Source organism: Fusarium fujikuroi, chromosome FFUJ_chr09, assembly GCF_900079805.1.
Source record: "Fusarium fujikuroi IMI 58289 draft genome, chromosome FFUJ_chr09".
In the NCBI taxonomy this organism is placed as follows: Eukaryota; Fungi; Ascomycota; class Sordariomycetes; order Hypocreales; family Nectriaceae; genus Fusarium; species Fusarium fujikuroi.
In genome coordinates, this window is record NC_036630.1 from 2,377,153 (window position 1) to 2,396,208 (window position 19,056).

Below are 19,056 nucleotides of genomic sequence, written 5' to 3' on the forward strand. Positions count from 1 at the left end.
TCCAGGTAAACAAACGAGCGTATTAGGAAGCACAGGATTTGACAGCTTCGATCCTCTTATGGGGTGGGGAGGTCTGGAAGACTTCAGGATACTTTAGGGGAAGAAGGAGTCTTTTGTCTTTTTTCTTTTGTCTTTGCATCATTTTTCGCAGGTATTTTACATTATTCTTCATATTAGTCTCCGATTTGACAAAACCCTGCCTCTCAAGCGTAACGCTCAGCTGCGGGCTGAGTTGCTGCCATAGGTTCCTTGCCATTTCCCATTTGCGGTGGTGCCCAGTTCTGCATGGGGATACCCTGCCCTTGAGGAGGTCCGTAATACTGAGGCACCTGCTGGAAGCCTTGCGCTCCGGGGCCCCAGTAAGCCGGTCCTCCGAACACCATTGTAACAGGTCGTCTCATTGCGGCGTTTCGCTTCTGGGTATCGATACAGGCACCGACGAACAGGATGAAGTGCCAGAGCCAGACGAGGCAGGTAAACACCGACAGTGCAATGAAGAGCGTGCGTTTGCTGCCAACTTTGTCGCTGCTTGTGCAAATGTAACGTCCTTGTGTAGAATTGTATTCGCAATCTTCGTCGAGGTAGTCGAACTCATTATAGTATGCGCTGAAAGTGCTCTCGAGACCGCCGACGATAGCAGCACCAAGCCAAATGAAGAGGGAGATTGCGACGTGGGCGCCAGGGTGAATGCCGGCCTTCCATTTGCGACCGAAACGAGTGGCCAATTCGGCGATGTCCCAGATCATTGCTACGACGAACTAGGGACTGTCAGTACATGCTAATAAAGGGATTTGGAGAACCGTACAAGTGGGCAAGCACCGAGCGCGACCAGACCCAGTGTTTCAGTACTTCTGAGCGCGCCCGTAAGACCGAGTCCAACAATACAGCAAACGATATCGATCCCGTGGAGTGTGAGCTTGGTGATCATCCAGGCCTTAGACTCGGCGACTCGAGGGGGCGTCCACTGCTGCTGAGCAGGCTGTTGCGGGTACGGCGCGTAAGGGGGTCCATAACTGCGAGGGTCTTGCTGGAAGCCGGGTTGCTGCTGTTGCTGTTGCTGCTGAGCGTACGTCTGAGGGGCATGTTGCGCGGTGGGAGGGACAGCAGGAGAAGCTGCTGGCGCAGGATCCGTTTGTGTAGAGGATTCGGGCGCCATTGTGCGATATACGACGGATTTAATATATAAAATGGAACGAAAGGACGCGGCGTGTTTGAGCCCCGGGAATAAAGATAGCGCACAGCGATAGCGAGTGTAAAAAGTGAACGAATGAATGGCCAGAAACGAAGCGAAACGAAAAAGAAGAAGCCTTGTGCGAAAAGGCGGGCAAGACAGAGTTTATTATTTAAAGGAAAACAGAACGATTAGCTCGCTTCCAGCTGTGAAACCCCCAGGCCATCATTCGAGATTGAGGCGTTGGATCAAAGCCCCTGGGCCTTGCAAGGAGTAAAATCGTGTTAGTCCCTTGTTCCATTGGCCTTCCTGCAAGCAGTAGCGCGATGAGTGGAGGTGATGATCCATGCGTGGTGATCTAAGGGGCTTGTCGGTTACGGGAATGGCGATTTGTTCGAGTGCCCTACGGAATGGGGATTTCAAGAGCCAAATAGTACCAAGGCTGCCTCTTCTGGTTCCGGAGCGGAATCTGCTAGAGCCACGGTTGGGTTGGGTCGGCTCTATATTTGTTCAGGTCCTTCATTTGAGGCTGCATAAAACATAAAGCATCCATGACCGAGGTGGGATCATGATGCTGGCAAAAGCACGAATTGTCGGGAATAGAAACCAACATCTTTCATAAACGACTAACAGAAACAAAGCGAAATTTTCCTTTCATCCTTGGCGGCCGCCGTTAAGAATCTCAAGGTTAGCCGCTTTGGGTATGGGTCTAGTTGCAGCTAAGATTAGACCTACTAGGGGGCAGCATGAGGAAATCGCCGAACCTGAATGCCAATTCTTTACGGAGTAGGGCTATTGTACTACTCGTAGTGTGTCCCTTTCAATGAGTCAGTCAAACTGAACTAATGCCTAGCCTTTGGTCAAGTGCCTGGCCAAGACGGCGAACGGATGTTGTGACATTGTTACATCGCTTCTGCCGCCTTGGCACCAAAACGTCCATTGAGATCCTTCGTCTCTGTCGGGAAATCACCGATATGCTCGTGAAATTGATGCAATGGGTATCAATCGAATCGTCTCTTGGCGCTACTTCGATGACAATGCAAGCGCTTGTTTTGAATATATAACATTCAAGATCTTCCCGTCGCATACTACGTACACCATTTATTCTCGCTGTAGAACCACCATAAGACCCATAAATCCCAACATCACTGTCTTTAGCCAAGGGTATTCCGATAGAAGAATCGTCACGTAACCGACGAATGGCATGTATCCCACAACGCTTCCAATAATGTCACTTCGTACGAGGTAGTCCTGGTTCTTGGCGTAGAGCTCGGTATCGTCCGAAAGGTTGTTGTCACCCTTGGTGAGAAGCTGAGCGGCATCACTGTACATCATTAGCCATTGCCCACAACTCTTGCACAAACAACGTACCCCTTGCCAAACTTGCGTACAACTCGGTGCACGATAGGAATGTCCTTGTCCTTGACGTTGTAAACGACAACCTCGCCAATTTCGGTCTCCTGTAGCAGGTTTCGGTTCCAGAGGAAGAGAAGGTCGCCTCGCTGGAAGGCAGGCTCCATGGAGCCAGATAGAACGACGACGATCGGGGACGGTGAGTCGCTGATAACGGAGAGGCCTTTCCACATCTGCGACTGGTTAGATTTCGTCCGGGAGCTGAACAAGACACGTTCGCACCATGAAGGCCGTAGAGAGGATGAGCGCAAAGTTCATGAGCTGCGCAGCAGCTTGCCGCGGGTTTCCGAGAGCCGACAGCATGGTGAGGGATTGTATATCGGTTTCGTGGGGTAAGGGGAGGTTGTTGTAGAGCTTGACAACTCCACGATGCAACTTTCGTGCTGGAGCGAAATGGACATCTGGCTCATGGGAGCTCGAGGAGCACGGGCCACCAGGCCTGGAACAGCTGGGGCGTTTTGAGGCTGGTGATTTGTGGCGGTGCTAGATCAAGATGGTCCCCATAATTTCAGGGACCTTGACGCTATAAATGGTCTAACGCGGGGAGTGTCATGCTCGAAAGAAGGTGATGTCATGACTACATGTGAAGCATGAGATCGATGTCATAGGCGTTCGCAGGCGAGTAGGGAGCTTGGTATTTAAAATGGTCGTCTGCTAGTCTTGTTCTTTGTGTTTACATTCTTCTTCATAATCTCCAAATTCTACTGATCCAAACATTTTGATCCTCACCAGAACCAACCCAAGCACCTGCACTTACATCAACCACTACACTCAAAATGGCCGACAACAACAACCAGCAGCCCGGTCTCATCGGCAGCCACGCCCAATACGTCAAGGGAGCCGCAGAGGTAAGTCCTTCTCAATCTCCCCTGAGACATCTCACTCACACCTTCCAGGCTACCATTGGCGCCATTACCGGCTCTCAACCATGGAAGGCCTCTGGTGAACAAGACAAGGCAGCAGGTCTTGCCGATATGAAGAAGGCTGGCGAGCTTCGAGCGCAGAACGACCCCAACCACGAGAAGGGTTATGGAAAGGTCGAAGAGGTCGCGGGTAGACTTACCGGCTGCCAGGGTATGGAGCGAGAAGGGCATGATAGCGCAGCACACAAGCAGGAATAAATGCGCTGTATTATTGATGAGTGTACGATAGAACTAGCATTGCGATAAGTCGAGCTGATTGACTCGGCTCATAATACTGAACTCTTCATAAATTTAGGGTTCCAAAACGTGAGGGCCACTCTCTTGCCTCCTTCCTTTTAGCATCGCCTCTCGTGCGCTTTCCAGTTGTGACTACCAACATCACAGCGCCTTCTTTCTTCAGCTGTTGGCCGACACTTACCTGCCACGATGGCTTCGTCCTCTCGTCTCTCTTCTTCCCAGCTTCATCATCGCGTATCTTTGTCTCGTTCAGCATCGCCTCTTCGACGCCTGATCCCCTACATTTCTTGGCTTCATCGGCTCCTCGCTCCAGCAACACCTTACTGCAATCGTTTATTTCACCACATCATTTAGATCATCGATCTGCACCCTCCTCACCTTCTTTGCCGTTTCTGCTGAGTCTTCGCGATGGACTCAGCACCTCTCCTCCAGAACGCCGATGGCCTCCCCAGCCCCAACGTGATGCAGGATCATGTAAGTCATCTCCACGATGCTTTGGGTAATCTTTTTGCTGACATGATGAACTTATAGCCTGCCTTCCTTCGAGCATCTCACTCCCCGTGGTCATTCATTCCGCAGAATGTACTCGTTATCTTGCGTGGAATTGTTTTGTCGCTTGTCACAGCCGTGGTGATCCTCGTCCTCAATTACGAGATCCACGAAAAGAGCGAATTCTCCGATTGGCGTATCGTCTTTGACTTTGCCAATATCAGTTTGTTCTTTGTCTTTCTGTACCAGCTCAAGACCTTCGTGAGTTTCGCCTGAGGATTGCCTCCGCTGTTACTGACTTCTCTAGTCTTGGACATTCACCCACCTGTACTATCCCCACCACCATGATCGGCACATGGGGGGCTTGGAAGGATGGCTTATCCGAAGAATGTCGCTCCCCAAACACATGGGTAGCCTCCGCAAGCAGTTCTACTTCACACTCTTCTACACCATCACTGCTGTTTTCGCTTTTGCCAATTCGACCATCTACTTCTTCATCACACGCCAGCACAAGAGTGACGATGCCAGCGGCGAACCTCAACCAGAGCCTCAACCTCCCAACGGCACCGCTTCGCGCGTCTGGGCTCCATATGCCGAACAGACGCCTGCTGCTCCATGTAAGAGAAATCTTCGTATTGCAAGTTATTCAACTGACCATAAATAGTCACCGACATCTTTGGCGAGGGATGGTTCCGTGCCTTCATCATCTTGTCCTTGTACGCGTTCGGTTCTTCGGTGATGGTGTTTGAGATCCTTGTTCTCAACAGCATTCGACGTCCATGGGTAGGTTGGTGTTCAGTCGTGATAGCAGCTTGCTGACCATATCACCAGACTGTCGGAATCCACCTCATCGGCATCATGTTCTCCGCCACAGCTTACCTGGGTTGGGCGGCCTTTGGTCACCTCGTCACCAAGTACTATCCATTTTTCTGGCTTGACAAGAACGAAGTTGGGTCGGATGAAGCGATTACTCTTTACTCCATTGGCTTCGTGTTCTTGATGCCCATCAGTGAGTTGTCCCTCTGACCTGTAAGGTGTAAATGCTGATTACCGCAGTGTACATACTCATGCAGGGTCTTATCGCTTCCCGGGAGAGCGTCACACGATCAAATTCTGAGGCTCGCGCAATCGCTGCTGCCCAAGCAGCCCTTGATTCCTGAAGGGGTGCGAACTGGGAATGGTAATGGGTGCTAGAATTTGTTTGGTGGTAATGATGGATTGGGGAAGTCTGCCCATTGAGTGACTTGCTGTGATATAGATTGATACACCTGGAGGGGGTAGGATTACTCGAGACGTCTGGTTAACCTCAGAAACCTAAAATTGACTCAATTTCGCACCATCAAGACGGTCGTAAAACGCTGAGCAACGGCCTGTGACGATATTTCGCCGAAGTAACTCCCATGAGTTGGCTCATTCGAGTTGAAAGACACGGTGCAATGCCCGTAACCGACAGTCGGGGTTTATAAATGTCTTGGTTGTGAAGCGTGCGAGATGCACCTGTAACATTGCGGCGTCGTGAAGCTACGTGCGACAAGGACTTAGCGACACCACCTTGGACGCAAATCAACCAGCCCCGTTGTAGGATATTCACCAATCACACGCAAAGATCTACTGGCACAGATGGCAGGGCTTCGTAGCGTCTTCACACAGACCGTCGATTGGGTACCGGAGGAATGAGTTGGTGAGGCACCACCAGGACCACGACGGGGCATTTTACTGAGTGACATTGCACGGTCACATCGAGAGGTTGGAGTGGCGATAACACGGATGAATTGATTGGCGTTGACACGAAACGAGCCTTGTTTGATCGCGGCGGTGCAAGTACATAACGACTAGGAAGAAAAGCCGGGGAAGTTCAAAGATGACGGTGAGCTGAGTTGGGCATTGACTTGTTTTGAGCTTTTACAAGTTGCAGGGGTCTTTGGTTGAGATAATAAACGTGAAGTGAGTGTTGGCAGAGACTCATATTTGAGCCTGACATTGCAGCCTCGACAACGAGATCAATGCAAGATAGACTCGGGCTTCAATATCACAAGTGCTTTGAAATCAGATTATTAATTCCACCCATTAAAAAAACCCAACAATGGACGTCGGGTTGCATTGCAGAGGCTATAAGTTATGGAGTAGAGTCGCTGGCTGCCTCATGCTCACTCTTGAACCCCGCGGCGTGAGACACCATCGGTATAAATACAGGCCTAACCCCCATACCCCCGACTTTCTTCTCTCTTCCTCCCCCCCACACACAACCAAAAAAGGGTCGCAAAGTTTCACCAAGAGGATATCGTCTTGTCTTGAAGGACATATTTCTCCGCCCGGGCCCATTTGTCAATCTTTTCTGTTGTGCGTCGCTCTTTTCTTCTTTCCTTTTGCTCTCTATCTCTTCGCTCTTTTCGTCACTCTCTAGCCAAGCCGATCGATCGATACACAAAGTTGGGAGTCGTTATCTCCCTACAATATCCTGTCCGAGTCGAAATCCCCGTTACGAGTCCGTTCTTTATTTACCGGTTTACTCCCATAACCACCGTAGCCATGTTCAAACGCTCGTTTAGGTCGCAAGACCCCAACCGCGTCGACAAGACTGCGAGACTCAAGAGATCGGGCTCCCACCGGGATCACACGAAAATGTCGAAGCTGCAAAGATCGCTCAACGAGCAGGACGCCATTCCCCAGAAGCCTGCTCCAGCACCCGCCGCGCCTTCACCCTCGCCCATCGTCACTCTGACTGTTGGTCAAGATGGCCGGCTCTTTGCAGCACATGAGGATGTACTCCGCCAGTCGCCTTTCTTTGAGGCCGCATTACGCGGAAGTTGCTTCGAGGCACAGAGCAAGAGGATCTCCATCCCCGACGAAGAACCCGAGGTGTTCTCCGCCGTCCTCGAATATCTCTACAAGGGTGACTACTACCCACGTCTGCTCCACAACAAGCAGCGCAACTCTTGGGAGCTCGAGGACCAAGGCCGTACACCTCACACATCACCCAACCCCGAAACTGGAGGTGGCCGCGCAGGCGCTGCGTCTGACGCCACCATCTACCTGTCGAGTCTCGATATGGCCATCCTCCGCGACACAGTCGTCTACTGCGCCGCGGACAAGTATGGCCTCGAGGAGCTCAAGCGTCTCGCCCTGCGCAAGCAGGGGCTGCAATCCGGCATCGATGTCGGGACCATTATAAGGTCAGCTCAGTACGCCTACGCTCACACACCCGACTCAGACAGCCGTCTGCGCGCTCATTACCTCGCCCTGATCATCCGCTGCCGCAAGACCTTTAAGCGCAGCGGGACCATGCAGGCCGAGATGGAGGCGGGCGGCAGCAAGCTCTTCTTCGACCTGTTTGTAGCCATGTGCAATCACCTAGACGATGTCATTGACGTGAGCAATGCTCGCACGCCAAAGACTGTCTGAGTGATTCAAGATAACACAAACACACACTACTCAGGCCTCCGGATGCTCCGTGTGTTTGATCATAGCTGGAGGACAAGCGCGAAATGGAACACCGCCAAATCCGCGAAAAAAGAAAAACCTACAAAAAAAAGTGATGCTTACAGGAACAGTTGGAAGTCGGCGTTTGGTTGCTTTTCATGCTCCGTCATCAGATTGAAGTCCTAAGGAGCCTTGTTTTATTACATCACTCCCCTTCTGCGAGGTTGGCCGACCGAATTTTGATGATACACGAGCTGAGAGGATCTAATCAGACGCACACGACGTCCTTCACATCCTCTGCTCATTTATTGTGAGTTTACTTATCGCGAGTTTCCGTTTCTGCCTTGTCATTGCAACTCTGCTTTGATACCCACTTACACCCGGACACTGGGACGTTTCTCCCCTACTCTGCTCTGGCGTTTTGTTATCCACCAAAAAAAGACCAGGTTGTCTTTGGTTCAACACCAGAGTTTGGGGACATTTTGGGAAGTGGAATGCTTGACTGCTTTTCTACACCCGCGAGCAAATGCCCTGAGATTGGCTAAAAGCTTGCATTTGTACCATCTTGGAAATTTTTCACAGAAAAAAAAGGATCTCTCCTGGTTTTGTTGCTGTCTTTTTGCTTTCACGTTTTATGGCAGGAGTTTTCTCTTTTGAACATGCTTAGAACGCGAAACGGATACAAACATCTCCTACTCGGATTTTGCACAGCAGGGGCCGACCTTGGGGACGAGAGGCTTTAATAACATCTTAACCTCACACACTGCGTGTGTGCCTCGCCTCTTTAGTACCGGGTCGGCCCTCTTTTGCTTTTGGTTCGCATCTACAGACTGATACCTCGAACCTGTCCTTTTGTTACTGCTTTCCTGTTTTGTTTACTGGAGGAGATGGGAAATGGAGATCCTTTCTGCATGGGTTTTGTTTGGGACCGGCGAGACGCCGATGAGAATGAAGTTACGATCTTGATGATTATTAACAACTTGGGATCGTTGAACGATCCTCCCTGGCGCAAGCACCGTCAGGGTAGAGGTAATGAGACATTCGGCCACCTCAATTGATGTTCCTTTGCATGTGATGTCTGTGATGTAATGTTCGAGGGTGTAATGTTTAAAAGATAATGTGATTGTTAGGCGGTTTCATCCCACTCAACCTCAAACTTCTCAAACGTAACCTCAAGATCCTCCTTGATCTCCTTCTTAGGATCAGGTCGCGCGACAGCAGCAGCGATCTCTAGATCCCAGCCCTCACCACCATTATCGCCATAAACCCAATTCGTCTGCCTCAACGGCGTCTTGTCACCATCCTCATCAATCCTGTACGTCCACATGCAAAGACCCAGCGCATCCTGCACCTTTTGCACCTTTACAGTAACACACTTCTCACCGCTCCTCACGCCAGCTTCATTTTCCGGTCCGACCTTCTCAACGCTCCAATCTGCCCATTGATCGCATGTCACGGTTGAATAGCGCGGGTGATCATTGTATAGCTCGATGCCAGTCTTGATCCACTTGCGGGGCGTGGGGGAGTTGGGGTTTGTGAAGACTAGGAGAAGACAGGCCTGGTCGTACTGATGGATGTATTTTGTGCGGAAGGTGAGAGTTGCGGAGATGAACTTCTTGAGAGGGTTTTTGGAGTGCGTGGTGAAGGGAGCTGGGGGGGGGGTTAGGTGAGTGAGGCTAGTCGTGATGGGTGATTGAGAGGGCGCGTTGAGTGTGAGGGGTTGAGATGGACTCACCAGTGAAGACGTCAGTAGAAGGAGGCTGTTTCCAGATATCACTACCAGGCGGTGCCGACCACTTGAAGGGAGTCTCCATTATAGCTAAGTATACTTTGAACAAAAACAATACAGAGTAATTCTAGGATCTTGACGAAGTTATTATTCAAGGGACACGTCGATGTATTTATAGATCTTCTGAACGATGCCTTTGACCAGAAATCGCGGGGCAGACCTGACGTAATCGGGTTAAGCCGAGCAAACACGCAGCGGAAACTCCGCCTCAGGATCTCGTTGGTAGAATGGAGGTGAATATTAATAACCGGTTGTCACTTTTACGGTTAATTCTGAAAAGGTTCTGGCGTGGCAGGGTACTGCTTGTAGGGCGTGAGCTTGATGCGGGTAAAGTGATGATGGGTGGAGATGAGCTGAATGCCGAGATACCTTATTTGGAAGGGGACATTTGTGGCCGGATGAACTGAGAGTGTGTAAATAGATGAACCAGTTAGCGTAGAATGTTCAGAACCATTCTACCTAAGGTATGATAATAAAAAAGAGATTACATGTAGCGAGAGGCCACTGAATTGTCAACTCAATGAAATGCTCTGTGCCTACCCTGTACACGCCAACTTTGAGTTTGTGGGGATAAACCTCGGCTCTCTCGTCACCAACCGCTTCAACAAGATTGCTTGCACAAACTGACTGCAACAGCAAATCTCCCTTCATTTCTCCTCATCAGAAAAACAGACATTAACAAAGATTGAAGACTCTACAACGGCAACAATCATCAAATACCCTACTCACTATCATCTGCCCGGCGTGAAGGCTGTTGCAAAAACATCACGCACTGGTGTTCGAACCGTCACTGCCTTGGCCCTCTGACTCAGTCGAATTGCAGGGGCTTGCTCACGCGAGTGAAAACTCTTCCCCACTCGACCATAGACACTCATTTCTTCCACCCAAAAAACCCCGCCCACACCGAAACTCGCGATTTCGCTTCACCAGTATCTCACCACGTCCATCCCTCTACCTTTTCCCCTTATCGCGATAATCTTTTTTTTTGTGAGAGCTATCGCAAGCAGACGCTTTCGACGCCGCGGCACTGGAGTGCTTATAGCCTCAGTGATCTGGCCGTTTGTCGGCCTGGGGGAGAGAAGGAAGATCAGTAGCGAAACGACTTTCAATTCATTTCAACTAAATTATACAATACTGCGAATATCTTCACAATGTCGTCGTTTCTTACACCACCAAAATCAGGGCCTACTGGGCGCCCGGCTGCGAAACCACGGTTCGGAAAGCCCAACCCCGTCCGAGCGATGCGAGAGCGAGAAGAACGACGAGCCGCCAATGCAGCCGCCCATGCAAATAGCCTACGAGTTGCTGCTGTAAATCGAAATGCTTCATTAGCGAAACCGAATCGTCCACAATGTCCGAACAAAGCGTGTCCAAAACCCAATGTCGTCGATGGGACATGTCAGACTTGCGGTCGTATCTCGGATGACAGTAATATCGTGGCAGAAGTCACCTTTGGAGAATCGTCTTCGGGTGCTGCTGTTGTACATGGTTCCTACATTGGCGCTGATCAAGCTGGTGTGCGAAGCATGGGTCCTGCGTTCAGAAGAGTCGGAGGATCTGAGGATCGAGAGAAGAGCATCAGGGAAGCAAAAGGCTTGATGCAGGGTTACGCGCAGCAGCTTAACGTCAGCGACAGTCTGGTCACTGCAGGAACGCAAGTCTTTAAGTTGGCGTCAAGCGCAAACTTTATCCAAGGTCGCACATTGGCCAGCGTCGCGGCTGTCTGCCTGTACGCAGCCTGTCGAGCAGAGCCACCGTGCAAGGTTATGCTTATCGACCTGGCGGACTTGGTGCAGCTCAACGTTTTCAAGCTGGGTCGCATCTTCAAGAAGCTCAATGAGGTGGTGCCAATTGGCAACGACGGTCTCATTCCAGTGTATCCGGAGGATCTTATCTGGCGATTTGCGACAAAGATGGAGTTTCACCAAGACACGGCCAAAGTTGCTGAGGACGCTGTTCGTCTGGTCAAGCGAATGAGTCGAGATTGGATGGTCATGGGTCGTCGACCATCAGGCATCTGTGGAGCTTGTCTGCTCATGGCGGCACGTATGCACAACTTTCGACGAACTGTGCGAGAGGTTGTCTACATTGTCAAAGTCACCAACCACACAATTCAGAACCGTCTTCAAGAGTTCAAGGTCACTGAGTCCAGTCGCATGTCGGTTGAGGATTTCTTGAAGCAGGATTTCTTGGAGAGCTCTCACGACCCACCTTCCTTTTACAGGCAGTCAGCCGAATATAAGAAGCAGCTGGCAGCGAAGAATAAGAAGCGAAAGAGGCCGACAGATGCTGATGCTGACGACAATGAGGAGGAAGATGACAACCTGGCCGACAAGATTGATCCGCGGTTAATAGAAGGCGGCGCTGATCTTTCGAAGGCGCCTGTCGTCGAATATCGCCGCGATGATGACGGCTTCATTATTCCGCCTATACCATCTAAAATCGCCAAAGATCCATCGCTGGTCAACAGGCTGAACGAGAACGCAGAGGACGAAGAAGCCGAGGGTGAAGACACGAATGTTCAGACCCTAGATGGTTTGGTACAAGAGTTTGGAGACGCGATGGATGAGGAGCTTACCGAGAACGGGACACAAGAAACCAGCCAACGGAAAGGCAGCAAGCCGCAATTACCTATCAATGAGGAATGGGAACAGGATGAGCAAGAACTAGAGGGTGTGATTGAGGAGATCTTTAACGATCCGCTGACATACGAACACGCCATGGCCTACACAACTGCCGAGCAGCGAGCACGAATTCACACAGTCTGGGCCCTACAGCAACGACCCCAGAAAGAGGTTTCCATGTCGGCGGATGTCACAGAGGATGAGTTCGCTGACGACCCCGAGGTGAACAATTGTTTGCTGTCGCCCGAGGAGGCTCAGATCAAGGAAATGATCTGGGTGAACCAGAACAAGGAATGGCTACGAAAGCACCAGGAGAAGGTGTTCCGCAAGAAAGTCGAGGCAGAACGACCGAAGCAAACACGAAAGCGGCGTAAGCGAGCTAGAATGGGTGAAGGTCAGACCAGTCCCGCCAGCTCAGCCGCCGAGGCAGCCGTCAACGTCGCCAAAGATCGCGCCTGGTCCAAGAGGATCAATTACGACGCCATCCGCAACATTTTCGATATGCCCAACCTTGGAGGTCCAGGATCAGAAGCCACAAGTCGCAAGACCAGTGTCGCAGGAAGCACAAAAGGCGGCGATGATGCGAGCGAAGCTGCCGATGAGAGCGTTGCTGGCGACGAACCCGAAGCGCCACAGGAGGAAGAAGAGTTCGAGGAAGAGGAGTACGATGAGACGCAGAACTATGGCGATGGTGAGGAGTTTGGTGGTGGAGGTGATGAGTTTGGCGGCGGGTATGATGAGGATGATCCGGAGATGGATGCTGAGTATGGTCTTGAGGAGTATGCTTGAGAGGATTAACAAGGGATTGAGTGCTGGGATGGTAATTGATACCCATATAGATAACAGGATGCTGTAGCACATACGCAAATGAGCGATTGAGGAATAAATCTGTAAAAGTCTTACTCTGTTTGTCCCCTTCGGTATATTCTCTTGATGAGTTTAGTCCAATCTTGGGCTGGGCGTCCTAAACTTCTACAAGTTCTAGGACAGTCACATCGTGAAGATGTAAGCCACAGCTCAATGTGGAGCCCTTCGGGGAATGAGATGGAGGCGTGGTTGGCAAGTGTAAGTGGCGGCGCTCCAGGATCTGTTCCAGTATCTCATTCGCCCTCGCTCACATGAGATTGACGCTATTCGGATTACTCATAATACATGAAGTCTACCCAGTTTGAACTGATAGTTGATAATTGACATCGGGCATGTCTATCGATGGGTGTATCCGTACCTGCATGTCCGTAAGTAGTTTGGGGCGTCAACACCATGGCGATCTTCCCCACATGGATCTGTCTCACTTGCATCTCCACATTCGATGTCAGTCCAACACAGAACGACTCTGAAGAATTTAACAAAAGAGAATGCTCTCTCTTGTTGCTGTACCTATCTATTCAAAAAGGGAAAATACCATTGCAACCCCTAAAGTCGAGCCGGTGCGGCTTCCGGCCGGTCGTGATGCCGGGATCCCGGCCGAAAGGCTTCACACCACCAAAAAGAACTCGATTCGATGAACCCAGGACTCGAACCTGGAGCCTTTGCCACCGGAAAGCAACGCGCTGCCATTGCGCCAGTCCACCCCACTTTATTTTAAGCGTTTTGGTTGTTATTTGCGAATATAATCATGTAATTATCATCAACATCGAGTCTGGTGTTGAACCAAGATTTGCAGGCCCAACCCCACGCTCAGGCTATCACACCCGACTTTCAAGACTTGTGTGACGTTAATTTGCGAAAAGCTGACTATTACATCTGCCTTCTCTATATTTACTTTACTTTGAGTGGCGGGCTTTGTGATGCTTTGAACTGTCGTCGTTCGGCGGCCGGCGGTACGTACCAAAGTCGGCCGAGAGTGGACCCACATCTCCCTCGGTAAGGCTGAGCCCTTCCGAACTCTCAAGCCTGGATGCCTGAGCAGGCAGGAAGTCTTTAATTCTTAAATTCACATGACCACCATAAACAAGGAACTATTTTCATATAAGTAAGCTGGGCATGTACTGGGCGCGGCGTCGTGAGGAATAATGCCTGCCGGCTTGGTGCATTGACGCACCTTTCAAAGAGGGATCTTGGTGATACATGGGATTTGTTTTACGGAATGATTGATGGTACAGTGATTGACTCGCGCCTCTCAAAATCAGCGGCGCTACTAGAAGATGTCCTCGAATTGGCACCGTCTAATATTCTACTACATGAATAGTAAGGCCGTTCACATTGTCATCGGTCACTGCTTGACATAGGAAGGGCAGCTTCACCAACGCCAGAGAAAGTAAGCCATCGCTGAGAGGCGGCGGCAATGGGTGGCTTTACGATAGCCCCTTTGCTGCTGATTGTGCTCTCGCAAGAGAGCATCCACACTGGAATTGGAGAGACGCAATATTGACCTTCGAAGCCGACTCATCATAAGCCGACTTCAGGCAGCATCTTGGAGCAAATTGTCCGTAGGCCATTGGTGACGTCTCAAGAGCGGGCGTCAATTGACGAAAGAACAATGACTCACCAAAAAGTCAGAGATCATCCACGAGTCAACATCAGTAAACTCAAGACCTCTCATGGTGCTGGCAAGCGCAGGGTAAGTAAGGTTATTTGACACCGGGTGCCAAAATAAACTCATCAAAAAGTACCCTAAGATTATGCTAATTTACCTACGTGCTTTTATCACTTCGGATCGAGGTCCTACGTTCTCTTGCCTCCCGGAGGGATGTAATCGTCGATTGACGCAGGCTTGCCATACCACAATTCTCACCTTGCGCAAAGTTGTGAGTCAGAATGATGGCAACAAGGACTTCTGGAGTGAAACAACATCCAAATCGTCACTGATGCCACAAGCCCAAGGCGCTTGATGATCACTGCGCCCGTCACAAGGAGCAGGCCCCGGCGCGCCGTGAGAATTGTTTGGGCTTTAGACGGTATTGTGTCAAGAAGTATTGGCAGTAACAGGCAGCAATCGACCGGTTGCAAATCCCATAGGCATTGTATCACGTCGTACGCATCGCGTAGCTACAGGAGATGTCGCGAGCCGTGACAAACCGGAGGACTCGAATGACAGCCCCACTAAAAAATGAGGCCGTCTTGCACGACAGCTTCAATTCACAGCAGATCACAGAGAACGGCGCAGTTACGAAGTATTGAGAACACTGAATGAAATTTTGGTCGTGGCTTTTATCTACCTCTAGACCCATGGACGAAAACACCAGTAACGAAAGACAATTGATAACTTTTTGCCCATATCCGACATCAAGAACATCAAAGCATTAGCGGCATTAGACTTTTTGTTTGTCCCATGCAGGGTCGCTCGCAGAGCAAACACCTGCCCGACCACCTGATTGACCATTACAAGTACAACAAGGCAAGTCGCTGATTCCTCCGATACGCTCACCCGGCTTTTCGACCGGGCTGGAGCTGCTGGGGTATCATCTCCAAAGAAAACATCGTCCCTGTCCCTTGGGGGAGGGGGCGCGAGTAAGCACGCTGTAGACAAGGGTTTCATTCAACCCAAAGAGAATCAATCAAGGAAAATTTGTTGAAAGAAAGTGGTGTCGAGGCCAGGGATAGCGACAGCAGGCTATGCCGTCCTCGTACGTTTTTGTGGGTGTGCATTGCACTAGATGTGGAGATAGTTCACATCCGAGATGCTTCTGTGCCTCTTGTGGCCGTTGCCAGCTTCGGTGGTGGCCTTGCGTTTTTGAGACATTGACTCAAGGGGGCTGCGTGTGGCGTCGCTCATCTGCCTCTTGTGGCGACGGGCGGGTGTTAGGGGGATGGCAGCTGTGTCGAAGCGGTCCGATTTGAGACCCTTGAGTGCGGTGTAGTTGTAGGGACCACTGAATGCCAGAGAGTCCTGGGTAGCCTGGTTGCTCAGAATGAGCTGCTGGTTGATTTGGTTACGGCGGAAAGCTCCAACAGTCTCGGAATTGATGTGACCATGTGCCTGTTTCTCGCTGGTAGCTGTGCTGGGCCGCGCGGGCGTGGACGCGGGATCCCAGTTGTCACCCTCTTCATCGCCAGAAGAGTCATTTTCCTCCCAGGCGATAAAGTCGTTGAGGTCCAGATTCAGTTCAGCGTCTTCCTCCTCCTCATCCTGCAAGCTAGGCGCGGTTGAGCTCTCGTCGGCGGTGTTGGGTTCAGAGGGGAAGGGGAAGAAAGCCTCGGCAGGTCCCATCACCTGAGCCGTATTGAAGAAGTCACCAAAGGTGTTGGAGGAGAACATGGCGCTGAGCATTAGGTTTGCGGAGTTGCTCATGATAGGTGACTCGGGCCCCTCAGTACCCCAGGGAAAGTTAAATTGTTCGGGTGAGAGGTCGAGTTGGTGGCGCCGGTGAGGAGTAAAGATCATCATCTTTCCGGTGACGGGGTTGAGGACAGCAATTGGCTTCTTGTCGGAACGGTCAAGGTTGTATCGTCCCAAACGGGGTTGACCACGCTCGGCCTTGACCGGGCTGTCGGCGTCAGAGTCCGAAATGTCGCTCATAGGCTTTGAAGGTCGTCGAGTCTTCTTTCGGACAATGGGTTCGGGTTCATCTTCCTCGGTGGTATCGCCATCAGCTGGGCATGTTAGTACAAGTAATGACGCCCATATAGCCAAACTTACTCTCGTAGCCATCCAGCTCGGTGGATTCCTCAAAGCCAAAGGGAATGGGCTGAGGGGTAGAGGCAGCAGTGGCTGGCTGGGAGGCCATTGGAGTGGCAATAGGGGTGTCATCGTCAATTTGTCGGAAAATTTCCTCGGCATCCGAGTCATCATCTTGCTCGCCGTATTGGTTGTTGAAATCCCAGAAAGATCCCGAGTCAGAAGACTCATTAGGATCATTCTCAATTTCACGGCGGAAAGCAGGATCCAGGTTGTTTTGAGAAACAAAGATATCAGGGAAGAAACCCTGAATCTCATCCTCGGTGTCGGTAGAGTCAGAGTCGCTGGAGGGTACGTCAAAGTGAACGTGGCGCTCTAAAGGCTCCTCACCAAAGATATTGGCGTCTTGGTAGACGTCAGGCTGGTCCTCATCGTCCGTAACGATGCCTCCCCAGCTAGCAGCGTCATCGTCATCAATATCCAGGCCCTCTTGCTCATCATCTTCCTGCTCCACTTCCTCCTCCTCCTCTTCTTCTTCGTCATCCTCCTCAATAGTCGGTTGCGGCCGAGGAGCTTGTGGTGGGGTGGGGGGAACATGAGTTTCTTCTAGGATGTTCTCCTCCTCGGCCGCAGCGACATCGTCCTCATCGTCGTCTGAAGAGTCGCTAATATCTTCTACGGCAGAGTAGCCGCCATCGTCTGAGAGGTCTAGGGAAGAAGCAGAAGGAGTGTCGGAGACCCTGCGGCGGCGCTGGGCGGTCTTGGTCTTTTTGACCGGGGTGGTAAACTTTTGCTTGAGATTGCGAGACATTTTGGAAATGCTTCAAGATGTTTAGTATACTAGTTGTAATGATCGTTTGAGTTGTCTTCAAAGTGATGTAGAGGATCAAGCTCAGATCCAATGTTTTCTAGCAATGCAATGCAAGACTTGTTTTGTAGTAGATATATGCGTGTATACGCTTTCGAACAACTTCAAGTTGTTTTAATCGTCTTTAATAGAAAGAGAAAGGTAGGGAGGTGGTCGGGAAAGTAGAATGGTAGTAACTGTATCAAAGGCCCTTCACTATCGGGCAAGTTGCAGAATCGTTGGTTTCAGAGACAGACTCTCGGTAGAGCGTTCAGCTCCAGGAGCGGGAAAGCCTGTAAAGATCAAAGTCGAGAGAGAAGTATTGACTGGTTAACTCGGAGAACTGCTGGACTGCGAGCCGGGACAGGGAAAACAGCCACGGCCCGCAGTGGGCGTTTACAGCTCAGCGACGGCCGAAGGCATGGTTACTCGACTTTGTTCTTGGTAGGGGTAATTCTCTGGGTGATGCTGGAAAATGTCGACTTCGTTGTCTTTTGTGGTTTGGGTTTGGGGTTGGTGATAGAGAAAGAAGAGAAGCGAGGGGGAGAGGAGGAGAGAAATATCCCAAACTTTTTCCGTCTTCTAAGTGGGGTCGATCCTGATTGGGCAAAGTGTCTCGAGGCAGGCAGTGCCGGGGGGTTGATTGATGATTGAGTTAGAAGTGGAGTCGATGGAGCGTGCAGTGCGGGAGGGAAGGTACCTATGTGCTAGTCTATTTTAGGAGGGACAATACCGTCACCGCTTTTTGCAGCCTCAGACGAAGCCCAACGATAGGAAGACAATTGTACGAGGAGAAGCGCTGATGTGTCGAGTGAGACACTGCAAGGAGACCAATTCTGTGCTGTTTTAATGCTACGTATGCTATATAGAGCTTGCTGCAGTTGTGCTGCAGTTGAGATGTTTGCCTGTCACCGAAAGTTGAGAACAAAAGCTGGGACCAAGTTGAATCATGAGTGACTTGACTTCAAACATTTACCCCAGGCTCCCTGGTCCGTGAGGCGAACAAAAATCATAATCAAGGGACCAGTCAGGCCCCAGAATGGAAGCACGACAGGGAGCGTGGAGCATCAATCTAATGTACAGTAGGACTCGACTAGGGAGAGATGCAAGAAATTGATATTGGATATCGGAGCAATCTAATCTTGGGAATACGACAGACAGTTGAAAGTGATGTGGCTTTACAGTACCTACAGAGAGCACATTCAGTGGCTGCATCTCACTCCGTAACATGCCACCAAAGCCATATCCCAAACCCAGCGATGTCACGAGAACAGCTCAATCGTTTCATTTCCAATGATCTTTCGAGGACACTGGACCCAAGACCCCATGCTTCATGCACGGCAGAACAGACGCTGGAGCCGGGATACGCAAGCAAGAAATCAAAGACCCCTCCTCCGTCTCCCTCCAACAGAAGGCCAAGCATTTTTCCAAAAAGCTCCGCACCTCACAAAGACTCCACAGTCAAACAGGGGCAAACGCAGGCGGTTATGTCAGTGGCCAATGCCAGCTCCTCAAAAAAGTCCAGTTTCAAAAAAAAAAAGTCCGCCCCAGAAAAAAAGGAAAAAAAAAAGAGGATTCCCATCGG

At 50.7% G+C, this 19,056-nt stretch overlaps 8 protein-coding genes, besides 1 other annotated feature; 4 read left to right on the forward strand and 4 right to left on the reverse strand.

Moving 5' to 3' along the window:
• Window positions 1-203: 203 nt before the first annotated feature.
• Window positions 204-1,156, reverse strand: FFUJ_09415 (uncharacterized protein; the record flags this gene model as incomplete). XM_023568686.1 has 2 exons in its annotated part: window positions 204-758; window positions 806-1,156. The coding sequence occupies 2 exons, from the start codon at window positions 1,154-1,156 to the stop codon at window positions 204-206; spliced, it is 906 nt and encodes a 301-aa protein (XP_023435842.1).
• A 1,116-nt stretch (window positions 1,157-2,272) lies between these two features.
• FFUJ_09414 (probable signal peptidase (endopeptidase SP18)) lies at window positions 2,273-2,887 on the reverse strand (the record flags this gene model as incomplete). XM_023568687.1 has 3 exons in its annotated part: window positions 2,273-2,495; window positions 2,543-2,757; window positions 2,807-2,887. The coding sequence occupies 3 exons, from the start codon at window positions 2,885-2,887 to the stop codon at window positions 2,273-2,275; spliced, it is 519 nt and encodes a 172-aa protein (XP_023435843.1).
• A 473-nt stretch (window positions 2,888-3,360) lies between these two features.
• On the forward strand, window positions 3,361-3,705 carry FFUJ_09413 (uncharacterized protein; the record flags this gene model as incomplete). XM_023568688.1 has 2 exons in its annotated part: window positions 3,361-3,432; window positions 3,481-3,705. 2 exons carry the CDS (start codon window positions 3,361-3,363, stop codon window positions 3,703-3,705), a joined length of 297 nt encoding a protein of 98 aa, XP_023435844.1.
• Window positions 3,706-4,152: 447 nt separating this feature from the next.
• FFUJ_09412 (uncharacterized protein) lies at window positions 4,153-5,393 on the forward strand (the record flags this gene model as incomplete). XM_023568689.1 has 6 exons in its annotated part: window positions 4,153-4,218; window positions 4,276-4,494; window positions 4,541-4,850; window positions 4,898-5,016; window positions 5,065-5,242; window positions 5,290-5,393. 6 exons carry the CDS (start codon window positions 4,153-4,155, stop codon window positions 5,391-5,393), a joined length of 996 nt encoding a protein of 331 aa, XP_023435845.1.
• Window positions 5,394-6,762: 1,369 nt separating this feature from the next.
• FFUJ_09411 (uncharacterized protein) lies at window positions 6,763-7,635 on the forward strand (the record flags this gene model as incomplete). The annotated part of the gene is made up of 1 exon (XM_023568690.1): window positions 6,763-7,635. The coding sequence occupies one exon, from the start codon at window positions 6,763-6,765 to the stop codon at window positions 7,633-7,635; it is 873 nt and encodes a 290-aa protein (XP_023435846.1).
• Window positions 7,636-8,779: 1,144 nt separating this feature from the next.
• On the reverse strand, window positions 8,780-9,467 carry FFUJ_09410 (uncharacterized protein; the record flags this gene model as incomplete). XM_023568691.1 has 2 exons in its annotated part: window positions 8,780-9,303; window positions 9,389-9,467. 2 exons carry the CDS (start codon window positions 9,465-9,467, stop codon window positions 8,780-8,782), a joined length of 603 nt encoding a protein of 200 aa, XP_023435847.1.
• Window positions 9,468-10,593: 1,126 nt separating this feature from the next.
• On the forward strand, window positions 10,594-12,855 carry FFUJ_09409 (related to transcription factor IIIB; the record flags this gene model as incomplete). Its single annotated transcript, XM_023568692.1, has 1 exon — window positions 10,594-12,855. The coding sequence occupies one exon, from the start codon at window positions 10,594-10,596 to the stop codon at window positions 12,853-12,855; it is 2,262 nt and encodes a 753-aa protein (XP_023435848.1).
• A 710-nt stretch (window positions 12,856-13,565) lies between these two features.
• Window positions 13,566-13,637, reverse strand: a tRNA (tRNA-Arg).
• A 2,021-nt stretch (window positions 13,638-15,658) lies between these two features.
• FFUJ_09408 (uncharacterized protein) lies at window positions 15,659-17,435 on the reverse strand (the record flags this gene model as incomplete). XM_023568693.1 has 2 exons in its annotated part: window positions 15,659-16,599; window positions 16,646-17,435. The coding sequence occupies 2 exons, from the start codon at window positions 17,433-17,435 to the stop codon at window positions 15,659-15,661; spliced, it is 1,731 nt and encodes a 576-aa protein (XP_023435849.1).
• Window positions 17,436-19,056: the final 1,621 nt, after the last annotated feature.